The sequence below is a fragment of the Choristoneura fumiferana genome, chromosome Z (assembly GCF_025370935.1).
Source record: "Choristoneura fumiferana chromosome Z, NRCan_CFum_1, whole genome shotgun sequence".
NCBI lineage: Eukaryota > Metazoa > Arthropoda > Insecta > Lepidoptera > Tortricidae > Choristoneura > Choristoneura fumiferana.
In genome coordinates, this window is record NC_133472.1 from 35,639,438 (window position 1) to 35,658,804 (window position 19,367).

At 38.2% G+C, this 19,367-nt stretch overlaps 2 protein-coding genes and 1 pseudogene across 3 annotated transcripts; 2 read left to right on the forward strand and 1 right to left on the reverse strand.

Moving 5' to 3' along the window:
• Nucleotides 1-2,179: 2,179 nt before the first annotated feature.
• On the forward strand, nucleotides 2,180-7,148 carry LOC141439809 (uncharacterized). Its single transcript, XM_074104189.1, has 3 exons — nucleotides 2,180-2,263; nucleotides 3,904-3,956; nucleotides 4,773-7,148. Exons 1-3 carry the CDS (start codon nucleotides 2,246-2,248, stop codon nucleotides 6,979-6,981), a joined length of 2,280 nt encoding a protein of 759 aa, XP_073960290.1. The 5' UTR covers nucleotides 2,180-2,245; the 3' UTR covers nucleotides 6,982-7,148.
• Nucleotides 7,149-12,718: 5,570 nt separating this feature from the next.
• Nucleotides 12,719-15,446, reverse strand: LOC141439820 (uncharacterized). Of its 2 annotated transcripts, XM_074104208.1 has the most exons (4): nucleotides 15,336-15,446; nucleotides 14,621-14,679; nucleotides 13,422-14,200; nucleotides 12,719-13,361 (listed from the first exon to the last, which is right to left on the reverse strand). In XM_074104208.1, the coding sequence occupies exons 1-4, from the start codon at nucleotides 15,351-15,353 to the stop codon at nucleotides 12,877-12,879; spliced, it is 1,341 nt and encodes a 446-aa protein (XP_073960309.1). In that variant the 5' UTR covers nucleotides 15,354-15,446; the 3' UTR covers nucleotides 12,719-12,876. The 2 variants fall into 2 exon arrangements, with proteins under 2 accessions (XP_073960309.1, XP_073960300.1); XM_074104199.1 differs by having other exon boundaries at nucleotides 12,719-14,200.
• A 1,056-nt stretch (nucleotides 15,447-16,502) lies between these two features.
• LOC141427447 (uncharacterized) overlaps nucleotides 16,503-19,367 on the forward strand; it is a 5,227-nt pseudogene continuing 2,362 nt past the window's right edge.

Genomic DNA, 19,367 nt, shown 5'->3' on the forward strand with positions numbered 1-19,367 from the left:
TTTATAAATAAATTTATTTTCATCTCTCCTGTTCGGAAACTTTAATTTTCATGGGTAGATAGACGGGTGGAAAATTGCGTTTTCATCTCTAGGGTGGAAAGTATTTTTTTTAATTTTTCGATTAGCCACGGTGTCGAAGATAATTGAGTTACGTCAATGACACTTTTTTTTCACGTTTTGGAATGACCATTTAGCTGGGCTACTACGAAACTCAAAGTTCGTGTCGTGCGGTCCCTTTGACACTTATACTATTTAATACGAGAGCGAGAGGGACGGTACGATACGAACTTCGAGTTTCGAGTTTCGTAGTAGCCCAGTAGATGCACGACGTGACCAAGGAGCTTATATACAACACTGGAAGTTGAACGTCGAACTTCCGTTTGAACCAAGAAATTTCTTTAGTTTGGTTAAGAAAGAGATGGAAGTCTTTCGTGACATGTGAAAGAAAGAGATTGAATATATAAATAAGTTATAAAGGTCAAACTTCTTCGTTCGGCGTTTAACCTCCAGTTTTGTATATAAGCTCCTTGGTCGTGACCAACTCGATTTTTTTATAGTCGGCCGTGGCAAGTGGTCAGCCGAAAAGGTACTGTTGGAGGTTAGATATAAGTATATTCAATTTATTATTATTCTAATGTTTTGTAGTATTTTACTTTCCTGACAGTCGAAATGAAAAGTAGAGTGTCTAACTCGGGTGAAATTACCCGTCTCCCCTCGAACTATTGGCGAATCTCGGGTGAAATGGGTCACTTTTCACCCTTGGTTATCAATCTACTATATCATATCTAAAGTTAAATTTGAAACTAAGCATCAAAGTGATTTAGTATGTACAACTTGCTTTCATACAGTTTGTTACCGGCAGCCAGGCTTTTTTAAGGGAGGTTAAAGTAACGTATTTCTTTAACTTAACCATGACATTAATTTAATCAATAAACTCAAATTTAGACTTTATTAACTTTGTAACAAACTACTTTAACCTCCCTTAAAAAGCCTGGCTGCCGGTAACTCACTTATAAGATACCAACTAGTTAATACAATACGTCGCTTTTTTACCAACTACCTACCTGGTTGGTACTCATAACATATCGTGATTGCATTTAATTATATTATAATTTAATTAAATCCGTTTAATTATTATGATTACATTCTGATTAATTTTTTTACAAGTGGTCATAAGTATGTAATTATACTGTATAAATCAGTCAAGTAATAACAGATTTTTCATTGATGAATAATGTAAAACCATGTAACTTTCTTTAAGTGAAACTTTTGATCGTACCTACGATTAGTATACCTACTTAATACCTGTAGATTCACAACGAGCGCGTTTAGACAACAGTTTTATCGACAAAAACTTTGAATTTATATTGTTTGTATTTATTATTTATTAAAAACGAATAAAATTTTTGGAACGCCGGACGGCATTCCGGTGATGATGATGAGGTTGCCGGGAGCAGGCCCTATACTACGAAGTGCAAAATTCTAACTTCGTATCTTGCCGTCCCGCTGACACTTATATTATTTCAAACGAGAGTGAAAAGGACGGTAACTTCGATTTTCGAAATTTGTAGTAGCCCCCCAGGTGCGGGCTTGAATCGCGTGGCAATCCGAAAATCTCTTTAGTTTCTTTTCATCTTAAACTTTATTTTTTTTATTTCAGAACCTATGATTAATATTCTGTGCTGTGTATTTTCGAATACTTAGGTACATTATATTTAATTAATATGAAGCTATGGTCACCTATGGTATAAAAATACAAATCCAAAAAAAAAATTGGTAGACTCAGCCTACAATAATTAGAAGGGTAGATCAAGTTTTAATAACATACTTCATAAATATAAGGACATTCGATAAATTATAGTTACAACTGTAAAGTCATTATTTTAGAAGCAAATTTTTTATCCCGAATTTATATATTTTCAGTTAATCATTTCAGCGCTTATTGACATATTAATTCCATAGGTTACTTTTATATTTTTTTTCGAACTTTTCTATTTTAACTAAGAGTTGCCGAGTGCACAAACGGCGGGTGCATCCCGACTGCACTTTTGCGGCGCACTACGCACACATGCGCTAGTAGCACTCTTTCAGGCGTGAAAATGAATGTTATAAATAATCAGTGCACCGCGCGTAATTATCATACGAGGCTGAAGGCTGGTGCGGTTTTGTCAAGTGTTCTGTTTCATGAAAAAATTGGAAAAAAGTTCATAAAAATTTCTTTCTCCACCGCAACAGCAGAGCGACAATGGATTGGTGGAAATTGGTCGGTATTTTCAGTGGTTTTTTTAAATAGTGGATATAAAGTGATATAAGTGATTACGAAGTGGATTACGTTCGGGAGTGTGACATAAGTGAACAGATTGAGGACTACTCGATAACCTAAAGAATATTATATACAATAGAGTGCCAACATCTTTATAAAATTCGCGTATTCAAGTATAAGGCTAGAAAAATAATTCATTTTTGAAAGATTGAGAGACAAATTTTTTAAAATGTTTGTTACTTTAATCTCTTTCAACTAAAATAACTATAATATTACAAAGAGTGACTATACCCTTGTTCTTTATTATATATTAGTTAGATGTATAATAATAATAAGGAGGTATAAATTAGTTATGAAGGTTATATTCTAAGCATATTCAGTGATAAGTAATAATTTTAGGAAAGTTGTATTATTTTATTTTAGAGGTATTAATTAATGCACACAAAAAAGTCGCATTTAAATTTTGCATTTATGTACATAATAAGTATTTTAGAATAAATTATCGCCACATTTACACTTACAAAAATTACAGTCTAATATATCGTTTTTTTACATAATTCATTTAATTATCATTGTTTCAAACAATTAAAATCTGCTGATTAGGTACCCAAGACAAAACCAAAATCTGTTGAAAATTAATTAAAATTGTGTTACACTATTCATACACAAAAACGCAATGAGATTTTTAGAGTTTAGCTTCTGTCTAATTTATTTATTTTTGATCTAATGTTAGTAACATTAGCAGCACAACTCAATTTTGAAATGTAAGCAGTAACACGAGTTAAAATTTGGGACAAGGAAAAATAACATTAATCAATTACTACATTAAGTAACCAATAAACTGAATATATAAGTATAATACAGCGTAGATTTTTGATACAACTTAAAATTTAAGGGTAGAGTTGGTAAAGGCCCTAACAATAACACAATTAAGTTTTAGTAAAAAATAACGTATTATTTTCCTTACAAAATAAATTAGCACGCAATGTATTAGTAAGTCATAATTTTTTTTTATTCAAAACGTTGAACTTGTTGACGTGACAGCTGTCGCAGAACGCTTCTCTCTCGAATCAAATTGTACGCGTTACATTGCTGCTAGAAAAAAAAAAACAATAATTAATTATGCTCTGGTAGTTAGTTCTCAATTAAAAATTTGTTTTAATATCGGTTCACAGCCCTTACATCTATGAATGGTTACAGTTTGAGGCTATATAAACAAAACACGCTGTAGATTTACAGCCTTTTTAGGCTTAAGGCGCAGTGGCTAAACCGCCGCAGTTTTTAACCGCTTGTCTTTGTGAATCAAGTAAACTAATGCAAACTTGATTTACAGAGCCACCCGGTTAAAAACCGCGACGGTTTAGCCGTAGTGCGGCCTATCTCTTACATTAGATACAATATACTAAGTGAATATATACATCCCGGCTCATGTATTCTTATATTAAAAGAAGTTACTAATTATTTTTAAAAAAATATTCAAGCATTGTTTTCTCTGGAAACACTACCTACAAAGATAAATTTCTAATTCAAACTAAACAACTTTGGATATGATAAAAAAGTATGATTCTATTTTACAATGTTCACAGCTTAAAGATATCAATTTGGAGTCTCTTTTCTCAATAAAGTTTCTTTCTTTACAGTTCGTTCTTCTGGTAGCTGTTGCTTCCGTTCGAGTATTGGCAGAAGGACCTAAGTAAGTACAACATCCTACAATATTAAAAATCATCAAAGCTAAATTGATAACCTCCTACCTATCTACTTACCTACCTACTGCCATCTCTCAAATATTATTATATTAATACTTAAGCAAATTGCAAAGCGAATTTGAATATTAGTGGTCTTAGAATTAACTAAGGGGATTAGGATTAATTAACTAATAACATGTTTTAGGCAACTCTTGCCTTGTGTTTAGTTTTCCTAGGAATGGTGTTCTTTAGATAATTCTAAACCACAGAATAACATAAGAATCGGATAGTATAAAGTTGAGTAACGCGTCCAATATTGACATTAAAATGATTTTACCATTTCTGCATTAAGCCTCATTCGATTTGACTGAACTCCAATTTGTTACTTTCACAAATGCGTGAGTGCAAATTTACGTTTAGACCCTCCCAAGCTGAGCGCTGTAAACTCTGTCATGTCAATGTGCTGGCGCTTGCGACTTCAAATTGTAATGTTTCTCCGCTAAGCGCTAATTACTCGCACTGAGTTAGCCGACCGGGCGTGTAATAAGTGCGTGGTCTTGGTCTAGCTACTCCAAGAAAGTGCAAGTCATGTCTATTCACTACGTACTATGAACACGGGGTATAATAAAAGACAAATGACACGTACTGCCAATCCAAAACGAATTGTGACGGAAGCGACGTCGTCCTGACGTTGAGGGAAAGCCGCTGCCGCATCACGCGCGAGACATTGACACCAAGCGGAACCGCTTCTAACTTAATACGATGGCATGCATGCGATCGATCGCTCACAATGATATACCGACACTAATTCTGTTTTGTTACAGAAAAAAGATCCGCATACATCTACCACAAAAGGTGAAGCATATACACCATCATAAGAAGATTTATATAACGAACCATCCTGCGCAGTCCCAGTATGCTCCGGCGTTCCTACCAACCTCTGAGGGGGCAGTGGCGGTGCCGACAAATGTGGCTTTGCCGGCCGTGGCCAATATTGTGCCCCTCAGTTCGGACGAGTTGTACGAGGAATCCCAGAAGAGACTGCCCGGAGTTGTACCCGCAGCTTCGAAGCTGTTGCCGCTATACAGAAATCGCGGCTACTATGGACCCAACCCTTCTGAGTTGGACGAGGAGTATGACCTAGCTCCTCCACCCGAGCCAGCAGCCTCCTATGTCCCGGCGGCCTATTCATCGCCAGTCGTCACCGGTGCTGCCTCTTCAAACTACCCCCCGAAGAGGGTAAAAATCGTGAATCTGAAGGAAATAACACCACGAAAAAAGGTTGTTGGTAAAGGTAAACCAAAACGAGTGTTAGTACGGGGCCGCCCTCAGCCTGAGGAAGAGCATCCGGTATCCCCCTTCCACGAACAATTTTACTCGGATTTGGAGGGATCTGGCACAATCAGAAAAATAAAAAAACCGCAACGAATTGAAAAAATTATCGACGGTGATACCGAACACATTCACACGTACAGCGAAGAGCACATACACAAAGTAGTATTTAAAGACGCACCCAAGCTCACCGGTGTTGTCAGAGTCCCCGGGATCCACGGGGTGCGCGCTTTGCACGGCAGCGACCACCTCGGCAGCATGTCTGCGCTTGCTGCAGCGCATCCGCTCATCCCGGTCAAAAATTCACAGAGCTTGCTGGCTTTTCCCCAAGACCACTTCACAGGATTAACAGCTGTCGGGTCGATGGGAACCCCATCACACTTGGAATACGCTGCTTACAATCCTCACGATGTAACCCATGATCACATATTTCATGATCATGGCGAGATCACAGCTGATATAGACATAACTAAAGCTAGTTTAGGTTTTCCTCCGAAAGTTTCATACAATAGCCAAGGCTTACGAATCAATGACAGCGGCACTAAGCGACCAAAACCTAAGCCAGTTAAACGTCCAAAGCCGAAGAAACCATCGCCATCCAGTGATTTTTCATATTACGAAAGTATGTACTCGCCCCATGGCAAACCTAAAAAAGTGTACAGGACTACAACACCAGCTCCTCGTTACGAAACCTCATCAGAAGAAAGCATACATGATTTCGAACCAATACCATCTTTTAAAATCAAGGACAAATCTAAACTTAAAAGCCGTTACATAACGCCTACACCGTTTTACGACAGTGATGAGAAACGATTGTCTGACTATCGCCTGCAAGAAGCCAGCGTACCAGCTCCGTTCGCACTGTCCAGCACTGTTGTGCACGACTACAAGCCAAATAAATTTGCTGGATCTGTGCAAGGTTCAGATTTCAATAATTTTAAGGATCCTTTCGATGAAAATGACTCAAATAGTTTCGAATATGATACATATGCCTCGTCATCTAATGTTCATTCGTCTCAAAATAAAAACGAACAAGATAATCGAAAAAAAAAGGGCAATAAAAAGTCAATTTCGACCCAAAACATTAGTTTTGGAAGATTGGAGCACGTAACAGAGATAGATCATCAGGAACAACCAAGTGGAACAAGTGTATCTGGCGAAGATGATACGCCTTCGTTTGACGACTTCAAAGCGACTGATTCAGCAACATCCACACCGTATACTATTAAGGAAAGTTCTCCCTCGCATCAATATTATTCAAAAATGGCTTTCAAAGCCATGCACAACTTCGATGACCAAATGTCCGTTCCAGAAGCCTCCAACGACAACTTTCAGTACGTCGAAGCTCCCACGACGCCGACACCGACTGTAACGTCAACCGTATCTACAACGACATTAGCCCCCATTCGTTTCATTACAATACAAAGCACAGACGCGGTGGCAATTCAACCAACGGATGATGCGTCAGATACTAGGCAGAACAAACGCAATCGACAAAAAAGCAGACTAGTGACAATTTCAGCACTTAAATCCGAGTCGAAACCCAGGTATTCAGTCAAGCCAGTCCAAGCTACGACACAGGATTCTGATGGATTCGCCGTGCCTCACACCCTCAGGCACCTCGGTCACAGATACGCCTACGAACACCCGACCGTGTCCTCGACAGTAAGGGGAAAGCTCAAATATGGTGATAAGATATAGATATGAACAAGTCCGAACTTAGTGCTATTTTTAAGTTATTGGGATATTCCTCAATTCGTGATCTTAGTCTACACAGTGAGTGCGATCTCTGTTGCTATGTGAATAATTTTATTTATAACGTTTTGTATAGCTGTTATATACTTGATTATTGATACCTAAATGTAAATAGAGACGATAAAAGCAATTGTGCATTTTTATGAATCTTTAGACGAAGTTGTAATATATAGTAGATATTTTCGTAATTATAAAAAAATCAAACTGACGACTGTTTTATTTACTTACCGACCAATTGATTAATTAGCATCACTATTAATTTTTACACTTGAACCTCAATGTATATTATGGTCTTTTATTTATGTTTCAGATACTCTGTGCATGTATTCAGTCAGAATCACTACTTAGATTAATAGTTTCAAATGTTGTATGTCTCAATTAACTGGAGATATATATGGGTATTTGTTCTATGAGGAAACTACGTCAATCAATGCAGCTAGACATATGACAAACGCAGACAGCTACGAACTTTAAGTTGTGTGTACAAATAACTAGGTACATACATAGGTATCCTATGCCCTTTTAGTTTCTGATAGCCTAGTACATCGGTGCACTAAAAACGCAACGTTGCCGAAGTGCATCCCGTTGAGGTGCATTGCAACGTTGCTGCAACGTATAAAAAGTTAGGTACTTAGTACGTATGTAGGTACTTACGGCATCATCATCTCATCAACAAATGAAATAATAATTTCTATTTAGTCATAGTCGTGAAAAAGTGAAAAATAAACAAAGTAATTTTGATAGACTAGTTAAATCACATATTGATACTCTTATTTCAGGACCTAGAAAACCATATAATTATAATAGGTATATAGTTAGCCCAAACAAGGTGATACGGCAGTTTCAAATTTAATTAAGTATGTAGGTTCATTTCATTACAAAGACAAAAGAGACAGTAGGTAGTGTAATCAACCATTACAAAACATTTGAAATAAATATGTATAATGTAGCTTAGATAATTTAAGATATGTAGTGAAGACAGTAAGTTTAGTACGGCCTGCTGCACACCCACAGGCACAGGCCTCCTCTCAGAATAAGAAGGCTTCGAATCCACGACCCTCTAGTTTTGAGGCCATAGGTCAAACTACTACGCTCCCAGGGCTTACCACTACATTGCTATGTAGTGGTAGTTAAGCCTAAGGCATAAATAGTGGCATTTTTATACTATGAAAATAAAATTAAAACTCGCGAAGGCATGTTCACAAACCTCTGGCAGGACTACATATCCAAAATATATATCCATATTTAAAATTTACTGTCAAGTTGAGTGGTAATGACACCTACGAATTAATTTCGCGAATTCGTGAATTTTATAAAAAAGATCACCTAAAAAAAACACTTTAATGTTATATATTAGCCTTACAGTGATAGTTTAGCATAAAATGGCGTATCTAATTAAATAACAATGAATGACCTTCAATTTCTGTGAACTTTATGGGATATGTATTGAAGCTAACTTCGTATTGGTTTAAATGGTCGATTTCAGAGTTCAAATTGACCGTAGAACAGATTCTGAACGCACACCAGCGTTTTGAACACTCAATGTGTGGGCGTGTAAATCGCTCGAATTTCAGTTTTGCTATCAGGAACAAATGAAATTCTAGGAGGTTGCCATGAAACTTACTTTGACATGTAAGGTCACAAGTGAGGTCTATTGTTGATGAAAAATCGACATTACCCGCATGAATATAAGATGTGATTCAAGTGTATTAAATGTTCATTTAAAACCTTTTAAGATACAGCTGACAAGTGGGTGTTGCCATCCAGTTCGCCCCCTCGGGATTCTTTTGTAGTGGTGGATGCATTTTCATGTAGTTTGAAGACTCCCTACTCATTCCAATCTATGACACATACATATGCAAATAATTGCATTAAACTAACCAATCCCACCCTAGAAATTATATAACAACATCTGACTTAACTAAACTCAAATTTAAATATCAATATTTATCTCTATAAACGTTCTCTACCTCAAACCATATTAAAATAATATTATTATTATAAAAAGTAATTATATTTATTATAAATTTAAAAAATCAATAACCCGACTGCCTCAAAAATACTAAAAAGAAGAAAACAAGTCATTAGACCATTAGGGCTAGAACTTTGTTTAGCTAACTTAAAGTTCAACAGTCGAGACCCATTATGTAAGAATTTTTGAGCGTCACGATTTAAATGGGTCCCGATCCCGACTGTTGAATTTAGCTACGACTGTTAGCTACGAGTACTAAACAAAGTTCTAGCCCATTAGACTTGTTTTCTTCTTTTTAGTATTTTTTGAGGCAGTCGGGTGTTTTGATTTTTTAAATTTATTATATTATTTCACACTTTTCTGTGAAAATGGTATATTAAAACGATTATAACCCATATATACATATTTAGAATGGGCTGGTTATTAGCTTTCTTTTGATATCACACTCGATAGGTGTGAATAAAATCATTTTTTGAAAACTAACAATTTGGCGCCAAAAGTACGCCATTTTAATTTTTTAAGAATTGCATGTACCCAGTGTCACTCGCGTCATTAAGACGAATCCAATAACGTATCATTTATCAAAATCGGTTCAGCCTTTGAGTAGTCACGAGAGGTCATAGGAATAGACATACATACATACGCGTCAACCACATAACCCTCCTTCTTCGCAGTCGGGTAAAATAGTTAGTAGGTACCTAACCATTTCTATCCAACGTAAATGTCAAACCGGTAAATTAAACCGGTAGAATGGTTTTAAAACGCACTGGCGTTTGAAACGCTCAATATTTCAGCGGGTGAAACGCTGTAAATCCAAGTTTCACTACCAGGAAAACATAAAATCCTAGGAAATAAGCCATAAAACCTAAAGAATATAAATGGTCCTAATTTTTTGCTATGACGATTAAAAATCAACCTTAACCAGCTTGAGTAACCGTTGTATTTCGTTTGCGTCAAATGTTCTAATAGGACCTTTAGTAATTTAACCCACAGAGGGGGTGTCAGCACCCACTACCCCCTTCGATATAAAAGTACATTTCCCATGTAGTAGTGAATGCACTAGACCTGCGCTTTCCGCACATAGAGCTGCAGCAACATGGCTGACGCTGTCAGTCAGAATTAATAGCAGAGAAACAATACCCGTGATGCAACTAAAAATTAAAACAGTCGTTGAATATGTGCTAAATATAAGTCAGTTCATAAAAGAAGCCATTTTAGAAGCCCACTCAAAGTTCTGCTTGTAATGCCTTACTGCTAATTTTGTCGTCTATTTGCATGTAGAGTCGATACTTAGTTGCCTACGTACGTACTTACTTAATTGTGGTAAAAATGTAATTAAGTGTAAGTACATAAACTTTCTGATCTAAAATGGTAAGTGTTTGACTTTTAATTCAAGTTTTTGTTAATAAAACAGCATTTTGATTTATTCACCACTGTTACAATGTTGGCAGTGTTGGCGTTAAATGATTTATTGCTGTTTACAAATTGAAGGCGCCTAATTTAGGTACAGTCAAGTGCAAAGATACTATCGACACAGCCAAAGTTACAAAAATATGTATACATGTTAAGTGCATAAAGTCGTGTATATATGTTTTTGTAACTTCGGCCGTTCGGAATTAATCTATCTATCTATCTAATACCTTTAACCGAGCAATTCTTGTATATATATAATCAGAATCTCGGAAACGGCTCCAACGATTTCGATGAAATTTGGCATGTAGGGGTTTTCGGGGATGGAAAATCGATCAAGCTTGGTCTTATCTCTGAGAAATCTCTTGGTACCGAGGTTTACTCCGAGCGGAGCTCGGTCGCCCAGGTACTAAATAATGCAGCGGCTAAAGTTTTATTTAGCATCCGCAACGGAACGCCTTTTTTGTATGTAAGCAACGAGTTAATGGAACAGCTTCTATTAAACAAATATGCTATCTTTACAATTATGCAAAATCGAGCGACAATTCACCGGCTACCGATAAATATAATATTATCTTCAAAATTAATTACTTGGCGAGTAATTTTGTAAGTCAGCTGCTTTATTTACTTTTGAGCTTCAATATTTATCTACTAATTTAATCAACATCAACCCCGGGTAAAGATCATAATTTCCAAGCTGATTTCATTGCTGATTTTTGATAGGAAGTAGTACCGCCTGGAAATTTTTGATATTTAGGCAAGTACCTAGTGGGCTAGGCTGGGCTAGGCTAAAATCTAGAGGTGTCACTACTTCACAACCACATGACAATCAATTAAAAAAATGTTTCTATTTATATTCGGTCTTTTTTTATTTTTTTTATATGAAAACTAGGTAGTATTAGTTTTTTGGGTGGCGATGCAAATCTACATAAAGAACATCATTTCAAAATTTGAAGTGATTTACTTGAATACATTCCAAAAAAAAGAAATCTTTAAAAAAATCATAACTCAAAAACTGTCACAGTAGGATGTTCATACTCAGCATTAATATTCTTCACTATAAGAGGTACCAAAAAAAAACCCAAGCCCATTTGATGTAAGGGCCGACTTACTATGGAAACTCGACTATTTAGCAAGACATTTACATATTTAGCAAGACCAAAAAAGTTGCGTCATCAATGCTATTGGTAGAGTCATTCACGATGTCTAATTTTCGTGGATGGCACTAGGTATACACACGAAAAAAAAATCTAATCATATTTTTTCAAAGAAAATGATTTTCAGATTACCGAACAGGATTTGAATTTTGAACACACACCTCCTCCGAGAATCCCGGTGGTCATGTTAGATGACGCTCCTAGGGCATAAAGCCATAAGAAGCTTCAAAGAAAGAAAGAGTTCAAATACTGGCCGGCGAACAAAAATCTTTTCACTAAAAAAAAAAACTCAAATGTTGTTGTGCAAGTGCATTGCTAATAAAAAAAATCCATTCGTCTTCTAATTGAGAGATCATAGGTCAAACCTAGGATTACCTAATACAACATAATATTCTTAATACGTACTCTCTTCTCTGGTTATCGCACGCTATTATTTTGTAACGCCGTCCAAGCTTGCAAGTCACTGCGAGCTTGTGCGGAAGCTTCGGAGTGAAGGGCACCAGCCGTGCAACATTTATGTAATCAAGATCCACTGATACCGATAGTCATGCACTGCCAGCCTGACGCACATTTACGGCCATTTGTCTGACCAAGCGCTCATGTAATGTATGTAAAGTTGGACCCATGTGTACGTTAATTGGCAAGTTTAGTTTCTCTAAATTGTACTGATAATATCTGGTTTAATTATAGCTTTCATTGGATATTTTAATTAATTGCAGTAATTTTAGTTTATTTGCAATAATTTAAGCTCTACATATTTAATAATATTTAGCTTGTGTGCCTGCCTGTGTTTAGTTGTCGAACCCATCTCTATCTGTAGCGACGGTTGTTGCAATGTGATCGAAATGTCGATGCAATTTTTCAATACTTTGTCCTGGCTGAGCTATAAGTTATAACTGTCTCTACCTACTCGTAAGTAAATTGACACCCAGAAAGAGTTTATCTTTAACGCATTCACTGCCACCGACGCATATATGCGTTTTTGGAACTTCCCCCAGTGCCGCTTTCATAATTATTCATACATTTTGAACGCACATGTGCGTCGATGGCACCAGTGGTCAGTCAAGTCAAGTCAGGTGGCAGTGAATGCGTTAAAGATAAGTCAACAGTTGGAGAAATTGGAGGGAGAACTAAACAAGTGAAAAACAATTAAATATTTTTTATTTTTAACGTAGTTAACAACAATAACTTAAAACTAAAAGCTATTTACAAAGACAGTTATGCTTGTACTGTAGTTAGGTCCTCTCCTCAGAGACCCGCAGGCTATGACTTAGTTGATTTTATAAATAAATATTGGCTGTCTTATTTCTTGTGGTAAGGGCCACCGCCGTGACCAGCGGAAATGGCGCTCGTGTAGCTGTCACCTCCGAAACCTCCGTGGCCTCCGTGTCCACCTCCGTGACCACCTCCGCCACCACCACCGTGAACTGTTCCGAGGCCTACGCTGTAGCTGTCAACGCCGTGGCTCCCCGAACCGCCATGTCCGCCTCCTAAACTATAACTGTCCCCGCCGTGGCCACCATCGCTGTGGCTGTCGTAGCTACTCAAACTGGAGAAGCTATCATGGCCTCCTCCACCACCTATGCTGTAGCTATCGTGCCCTCCGCCATGACCTCCGAAGCTTCCGAGCCCGCCTGATCCGTGTCCTCCTGATCCGTGTCCTCCTGAACCATGGCCGCCGCTGCTGTAACTGTCGTGGCCTCCGCTGCCGCCGTGACCACCAGAGAAATCACCGCCTCCACCGCCGTGATGGTCATCATGGCCACCGCCGAATCCTCCACCAAATCCTCCGCCGAAACTTCCACCGAAACTATGGCCGCCGCTGTCGCCATGCCCACCCCCGTGACCACCGCCGAAACTGCCACCAAGGTCGTAACCGCCTCCGTGATCATGGCCACCGCCAAAACCACCTCCATGGCCGCCGCCAATATCATTGCCGCCATCGTGGCCATGGCCGCCACCGAGACTACCTCCGAAGTCGCCGCCGAAAGATCCTCCAAAGTCGTGTCCACCACCGTGGTCGTGACCTCCGCCATGATCGTGACCGCCGCCTAAACCACCGCCATGACCGCCTCCAAATCCACCGCCATGGCCGCCACCGAAACCACCTCCGTGGTCACCGCCAAAGTCTCCCCCGTGGCCGCCTCCGTGACCTCCGCCGAAACTTCCGCCGTATCCACCGCCAATGTCGTCGCCATGGCCACCACCAAAGCCACCTCCGTGACCACCTCCATGACCTCCTCCGTGACCTCCTCCATGACCTCCTAAATCGAAGCCTCCGTGTCCACCTCCGAAGTCATGGCCACCTCCACCGTGGCTGCCTCCTCCGTAGCCTCCGCCGTGGCCTCCCCCATGACCTCCGCCACCTCCTCCGTGACCTTTCAGGTGATCAATGAATCCTCCGTGCAGGTGGTGGATGAAGCTGTCGTCACCATGCCCACCTCCGTGTCCACCGCCGTGTCCGCCACCGTGGCTGCCACCGTGGCCGCCACCGTGGCCGCCACCTCCGCCGTAGCCGCCGCCACCACCGCCATGTCCATGGTCGTCGTGATGCTCGTGAACAATAATTTCTTTCACTTCTTTTGATTCGTGGTGGGGTTCAGGTATGTGGACGCGAATGTGAACGCTGTAACGAAAGTATTTATTTGATTAACCAATTAAAATACACAAAAAATGCACACATGTGAAAACAATAGATAATACGAGTAGAAGCGTTAAAAATGTCGCATTGCAATACAATGAAAAATTGAGTTCAACCTAAGATGAAATCATAGATTAATTATAAGGGTGAATAGTAATCGGTTAACACACAATAGGTACGCTTTCACTACTAACCGCAGAGAAGAGAGCCGTGAGAATCACTAATAGAAACCTCAACCAAATTACTACATCCACTGTTGTTTTTGCGGTTCCCCCAGCAATAGTAGTTGTTGTCGCTAATAGGTATTTAAACGCGCAAACACCGCTACGACATAAGCGTTAAAACAATGGGAAGTGGATGGAGAAATTGGCAGAGCGTGCTTAGTGTGAACATGAAGATACTAACTGTTCATGTCCAAAAGTCGCGAAGCAGACGCCAAAGCTAGCCAGTAGAAAGCCGCACAGCTGAAATTATAACAGAATAAGAATAAAGTGAACCTGTTTGTTTAGTCAAGTCTACGAGTATGTTTCAGTCCAGTTTATGTCACACACACGTTCATTGAGTGCATGGAATCGAAAGTCACATTGGCTTGCACTGGACCGACTGTCCTGGATCACGTAACTTGCAATAATAACTTTGCGTGACTGCATAATCATAGGTAATCATGTAGTGGAATTATCTGAACTTTGTCTAAAGATGAGAGCTTACGTTCAAACCTCACGATGATGTAATTGTAAACAACTAGAACCATCTCCCAGACACGAGTTCTTAATTAAAAATCGTACTAAATTTCACGCGCCTGTATAATTACGCGATATGGTTTCTAACATTTCACTGTTATTATTACGATTATGTAAGCTTTTAATCTAGGACTAAATGGAAATCCCAAGTTTTGTTATAGTTATATAACATACATCCGAATTGATGTATTGTCTTCTCAAGACGTCGACAATTAGCCTAGATTTAACCTAGCGTTATATATAATAGAAATTGAAATTGATAAGAAAAGATTTTAAGCCCTCCGTTTAAATTGGGGGTTATTAATGAGCTAAATTATGAGTTATATGTATTAAATTATTTATGGTGGTAGAGTTAGGTTTTGAATTAGCGGTTTACTCACACCAAGACGGGGAGCCATGGTGCGTGGGGTGCGAGTGGACGGGTCGTTAGGTCACCCCCTCCTCAGAATCGCCACAAACTGTTTCTGTTGAACGTAGGATCTCTAGTAACACTTCTTGCGCGGCGTACGCCTTTTATATGACAGTGAATGTACAGCAACCCTACTCCACACGCTAAAACTTATATTGATAAGCAATGTAGATTTAGGTAATTAAACTAAATTGACTGAGAATTTTTTAAAGAATCTGAATCACTTGTGATGCTTCCGTATGTACGAGTAGTTTGTCATACATTCTACCTGTCTCGCATGGGTTTTCTTTTTAAAACATTGATAACGATTTAGCTAAAGGTTTTTTAATTACAAATGTTAACTAAGGAAGGGCTCATATTATTTTCTATACTTAACAGGAGTATAAGTACCTACTCCTTGTGTGTCTTGCGTTACACGACTGACAAAAAAAAAATTTTCAGGGTTAATTTTGAGAAAATATGCCTTTGATCGTTGAATTGGAGGGTTCGAATAGACATTGAATAACTGGATTCAATCAAATAGTGCACCAACTGTTACTTATAGACGACCAGATGGCCTAGTGGTTAGAGAACCTGACTACGAAGCTTGAGGTCCCGGGTTCGATTCCCGTGTCGGGGCAGATATTTGTATGAAAAATACGAATGTTTGTTCTCGGGTCTTGGGTGTTTAATATATATTTAAGTATGTATCTATCTATATAATTATATTTATCCGTTGCTTAGTACCCATAACACAAGCTTTGCTAAGCTTACTTTGGGACTAGGTCAATTGGTGTGAATTGTCCCGTGATATTTATTTATCATTATTATTTATTTATTTATTTAACTGTATTAAATCATTATCATCTCATACAGAATATACATGTAGCTTTTGGACACAGGCATCCTTTAGAATTGAGAGGAGAGTGATTGGGCTATAATAGATCCCACGTGAGCCAGTACAGACGTTCGAACTGCCCACGCACCATTGAATTGTTTCGCAGGTGTCCGTTTGCTTCCTAGCGATATTTTCCTTCCATTTCAATCCTTTTCGGTGGAGGATTGTATAAAATAATTTTATTCAAATTAAATTATAAAAATATTCTACAATGCTGTTATTTTGATAAAAAAAAATCGAAAGAAAAGACACTACGTTGAAATGTCTCACAGCACCGACGTGTTCTTGATAGTGGGTTTTTTCCACAAGTTTTTTTTTCGTACACTGCAGATAGTTCCACTCTAAAAGAAAGAAGGGAGTTCATAATTCTACTGCTTTCTGCACACCATAATTTAATTAAAGATGATATTTGTATTATACATGAATAATTTTATTTCAATGTGTACCCGGGTGTAACAGGAATTCAAATATTTAAAATGATACCTTTTATTTCTTAGACAATCTACAGCTACCGTAGTCATTATTAAAATATCCAAAAAGTCTTTAGGAGTTGATACCCAGCCATTCATGTTAAGTATATCTCACAGTCAATGGAATTATTGACATCGCGATTATTCGCGATACATTGTGGTCGCCCGACAATCGTTAAGTGTTTTGTTTTTTTTTGCTGTGTTTCTCTACATTGTTGATGCGTTAAAATCGTAGGTTAGAATATAACGTTATACCTACCTACTGAGCGGCCAAAAATCTGGACTTGAAACGTATGCAAATAGGTAATTTTGTGTGTTTAGTGGGTAAAATTTTGTGCCGCTGAGTATAAAATCTGACCCGAGTGCAAGTCGGACTCTGCCGAGGGTTCCGTACAAATTTGTACCTTTGGACATGTACCTTTGAATTTGTACCTTTTGTACTTAGGTATCTTTGGATATCTAATGTTAGCAGAGCCACTCTCCTAAGTAAAATGTACGCAGTGTGGGATCATTTGAGATGCTTTCTGACATAGACAGACATAAAAAATACGATTTTTAGACTTTTCTTACTGGTTGTGCTATAAGGGTAGCTTCTGACCAAATGTCACCAAGTTTTTTTTTTATTCGACTGGATGGAAAACGAGCAAGTAGGTCTCCTGATGGTAAAAGATCACCACCGCCCATAAACATCTGCAACACCAGGGGTATATTGCAGATGCGTTGCCAACCTAGAGGCCTAAGATGGGATACCTCAAGTGCCAGTAATTTCACCGGCTGTCTTACGCTGAAACACAACAGTGCAAGCACTGCTGCTTAACGTCAAGATTAGCGAGCAAGATGGTGGTAGCAATCCAGGCGGACCTTGCACAAGGTACTACGTAAGTTACTATGTAAATTTAATAAAGGCGTTTATACAAGATATCATACAGACTCGCTAAAACCAAACGTCATTTCTGGGAAATTGGATACATTTTTATCCCATTTAGTTCTAAAAATATTACCTACTAGCCGTTGCCCGCGACTCCGTCTACGTAGAATTCGTTTATCGCGGGAGCTATGCAACTTTCCGGGACAAAAACTATCCTATGTCCTTCCCCTTCAAACTATCTGTGTATCTACCTGAATTTAATCTTAACCGGTTCATCGGTTTTGACGTGATGAGGTGGTAACAAACAAACAAAAAAACAAACAGACTTACAAACTTTCACATTTATGATATAACAGACACAAAGTTCTAATCCATTTTTCAAGATTACACGAATATCGAAGGTCGTATAAGGGTGACCAAAGAAAAGAAAAGAAAAGTTGCACACCTTAACGCATAGAAATAATTCCGATCAGCATTGGCGAACTTTAGCCTCTAGTAGATCTACTATGTAAAAATCTATTTGTCAAAAGCTGGAGTAAATTATTAAGCTTTTATTTAACTTGCCTTGTTTTTTGTTGTTATTTTTTGTTTGAGTCAAATCTTGCTAGTTCATTTTGATTCCAGTGGTCAGATTCACTTGAAATTTTGTATACATTTCTAGGTTGGATGACAATGCAATACATTTAAAAAATCGGTCAAGTGCGAGAGCGAGCGACTCGGGCATGAAGGGCACCTCTGTACAATGTTTTAAAAATAAAAAGTTCAGTAATATTTTTTTGTAAAAATTCTAATACTTACAAGCTTTTTGCTGGCGGTACTTTTTACCCCTGGTTACCAAAGTAGGTCAAGACGAATCAAATGAGACCAAAATCGACACAGTCGTGTCGTTTTATTACAGAGTTCCTATGGCCAACATCTAACTTAATCATCAGATCAGCTCTACGTCATAATAATATTTCATTGTCATCGGATTTATACATGCATGCAAATTTCAGCTCAATCGGTTGAAGATATCCACTTCAAATTTAAGTTAAAATATTAATTCCACCCGAACAAACATAACTAGTTACATTACATTACAAGTTAGTAAAAACAAATCACCAAAATGTAAGCACTAGGTGCAAGTATTTTGAATAAAGAACAATTTTAAATTCTCATCCTCTTTGGCTGTCGCCCTGTCGGAGGCTGAATAGCGCTTCAGACTCTTGCCATGCGCCGCAGCAGATTAAAAAATTAGCTGTCAGTTTGGTTCATTTGCGGGAAATTCAGTGGACTTGGTATGCTGTGTAATTAAATAATAAGAAGCTCGACTAGTGTGAATAAATTTTAAACTGTATTATAAACCTTTTAAATAGTGTTAAATACTTAGTATGATTTTTTTAGTGTAAAAACATAGGTAAACATAGTGATTATACGGTGTGGATTTGGCGAGCGCTGGCTTCGTTAAGGTTTGTGGTTCATAAGTTGCTTTATTAATTTTGCACAAAAACGAATAAACCACACAATCAGACAGTCACTATATTATATTACTAGCTTTTGCCCGCGACTTCGTCTGCGTAGATTTTTATATTTACACAATACTCGAAAGGAATAAAGTTATTTTCCCGCATTGGCCGTTTTCGTGGAATTTTCGAAAAATCCCTTCAAACTACGGCGAAACAATCAACTGAAAAATCTGATCATGATCACCAAGTTTCACATCTATATTGCTCAAGAAATAACATTTTTATTCTTCGCTTTATACTATTTTCCTACATCGAGTGATCTCAAAGATTGCGTACATGTCTT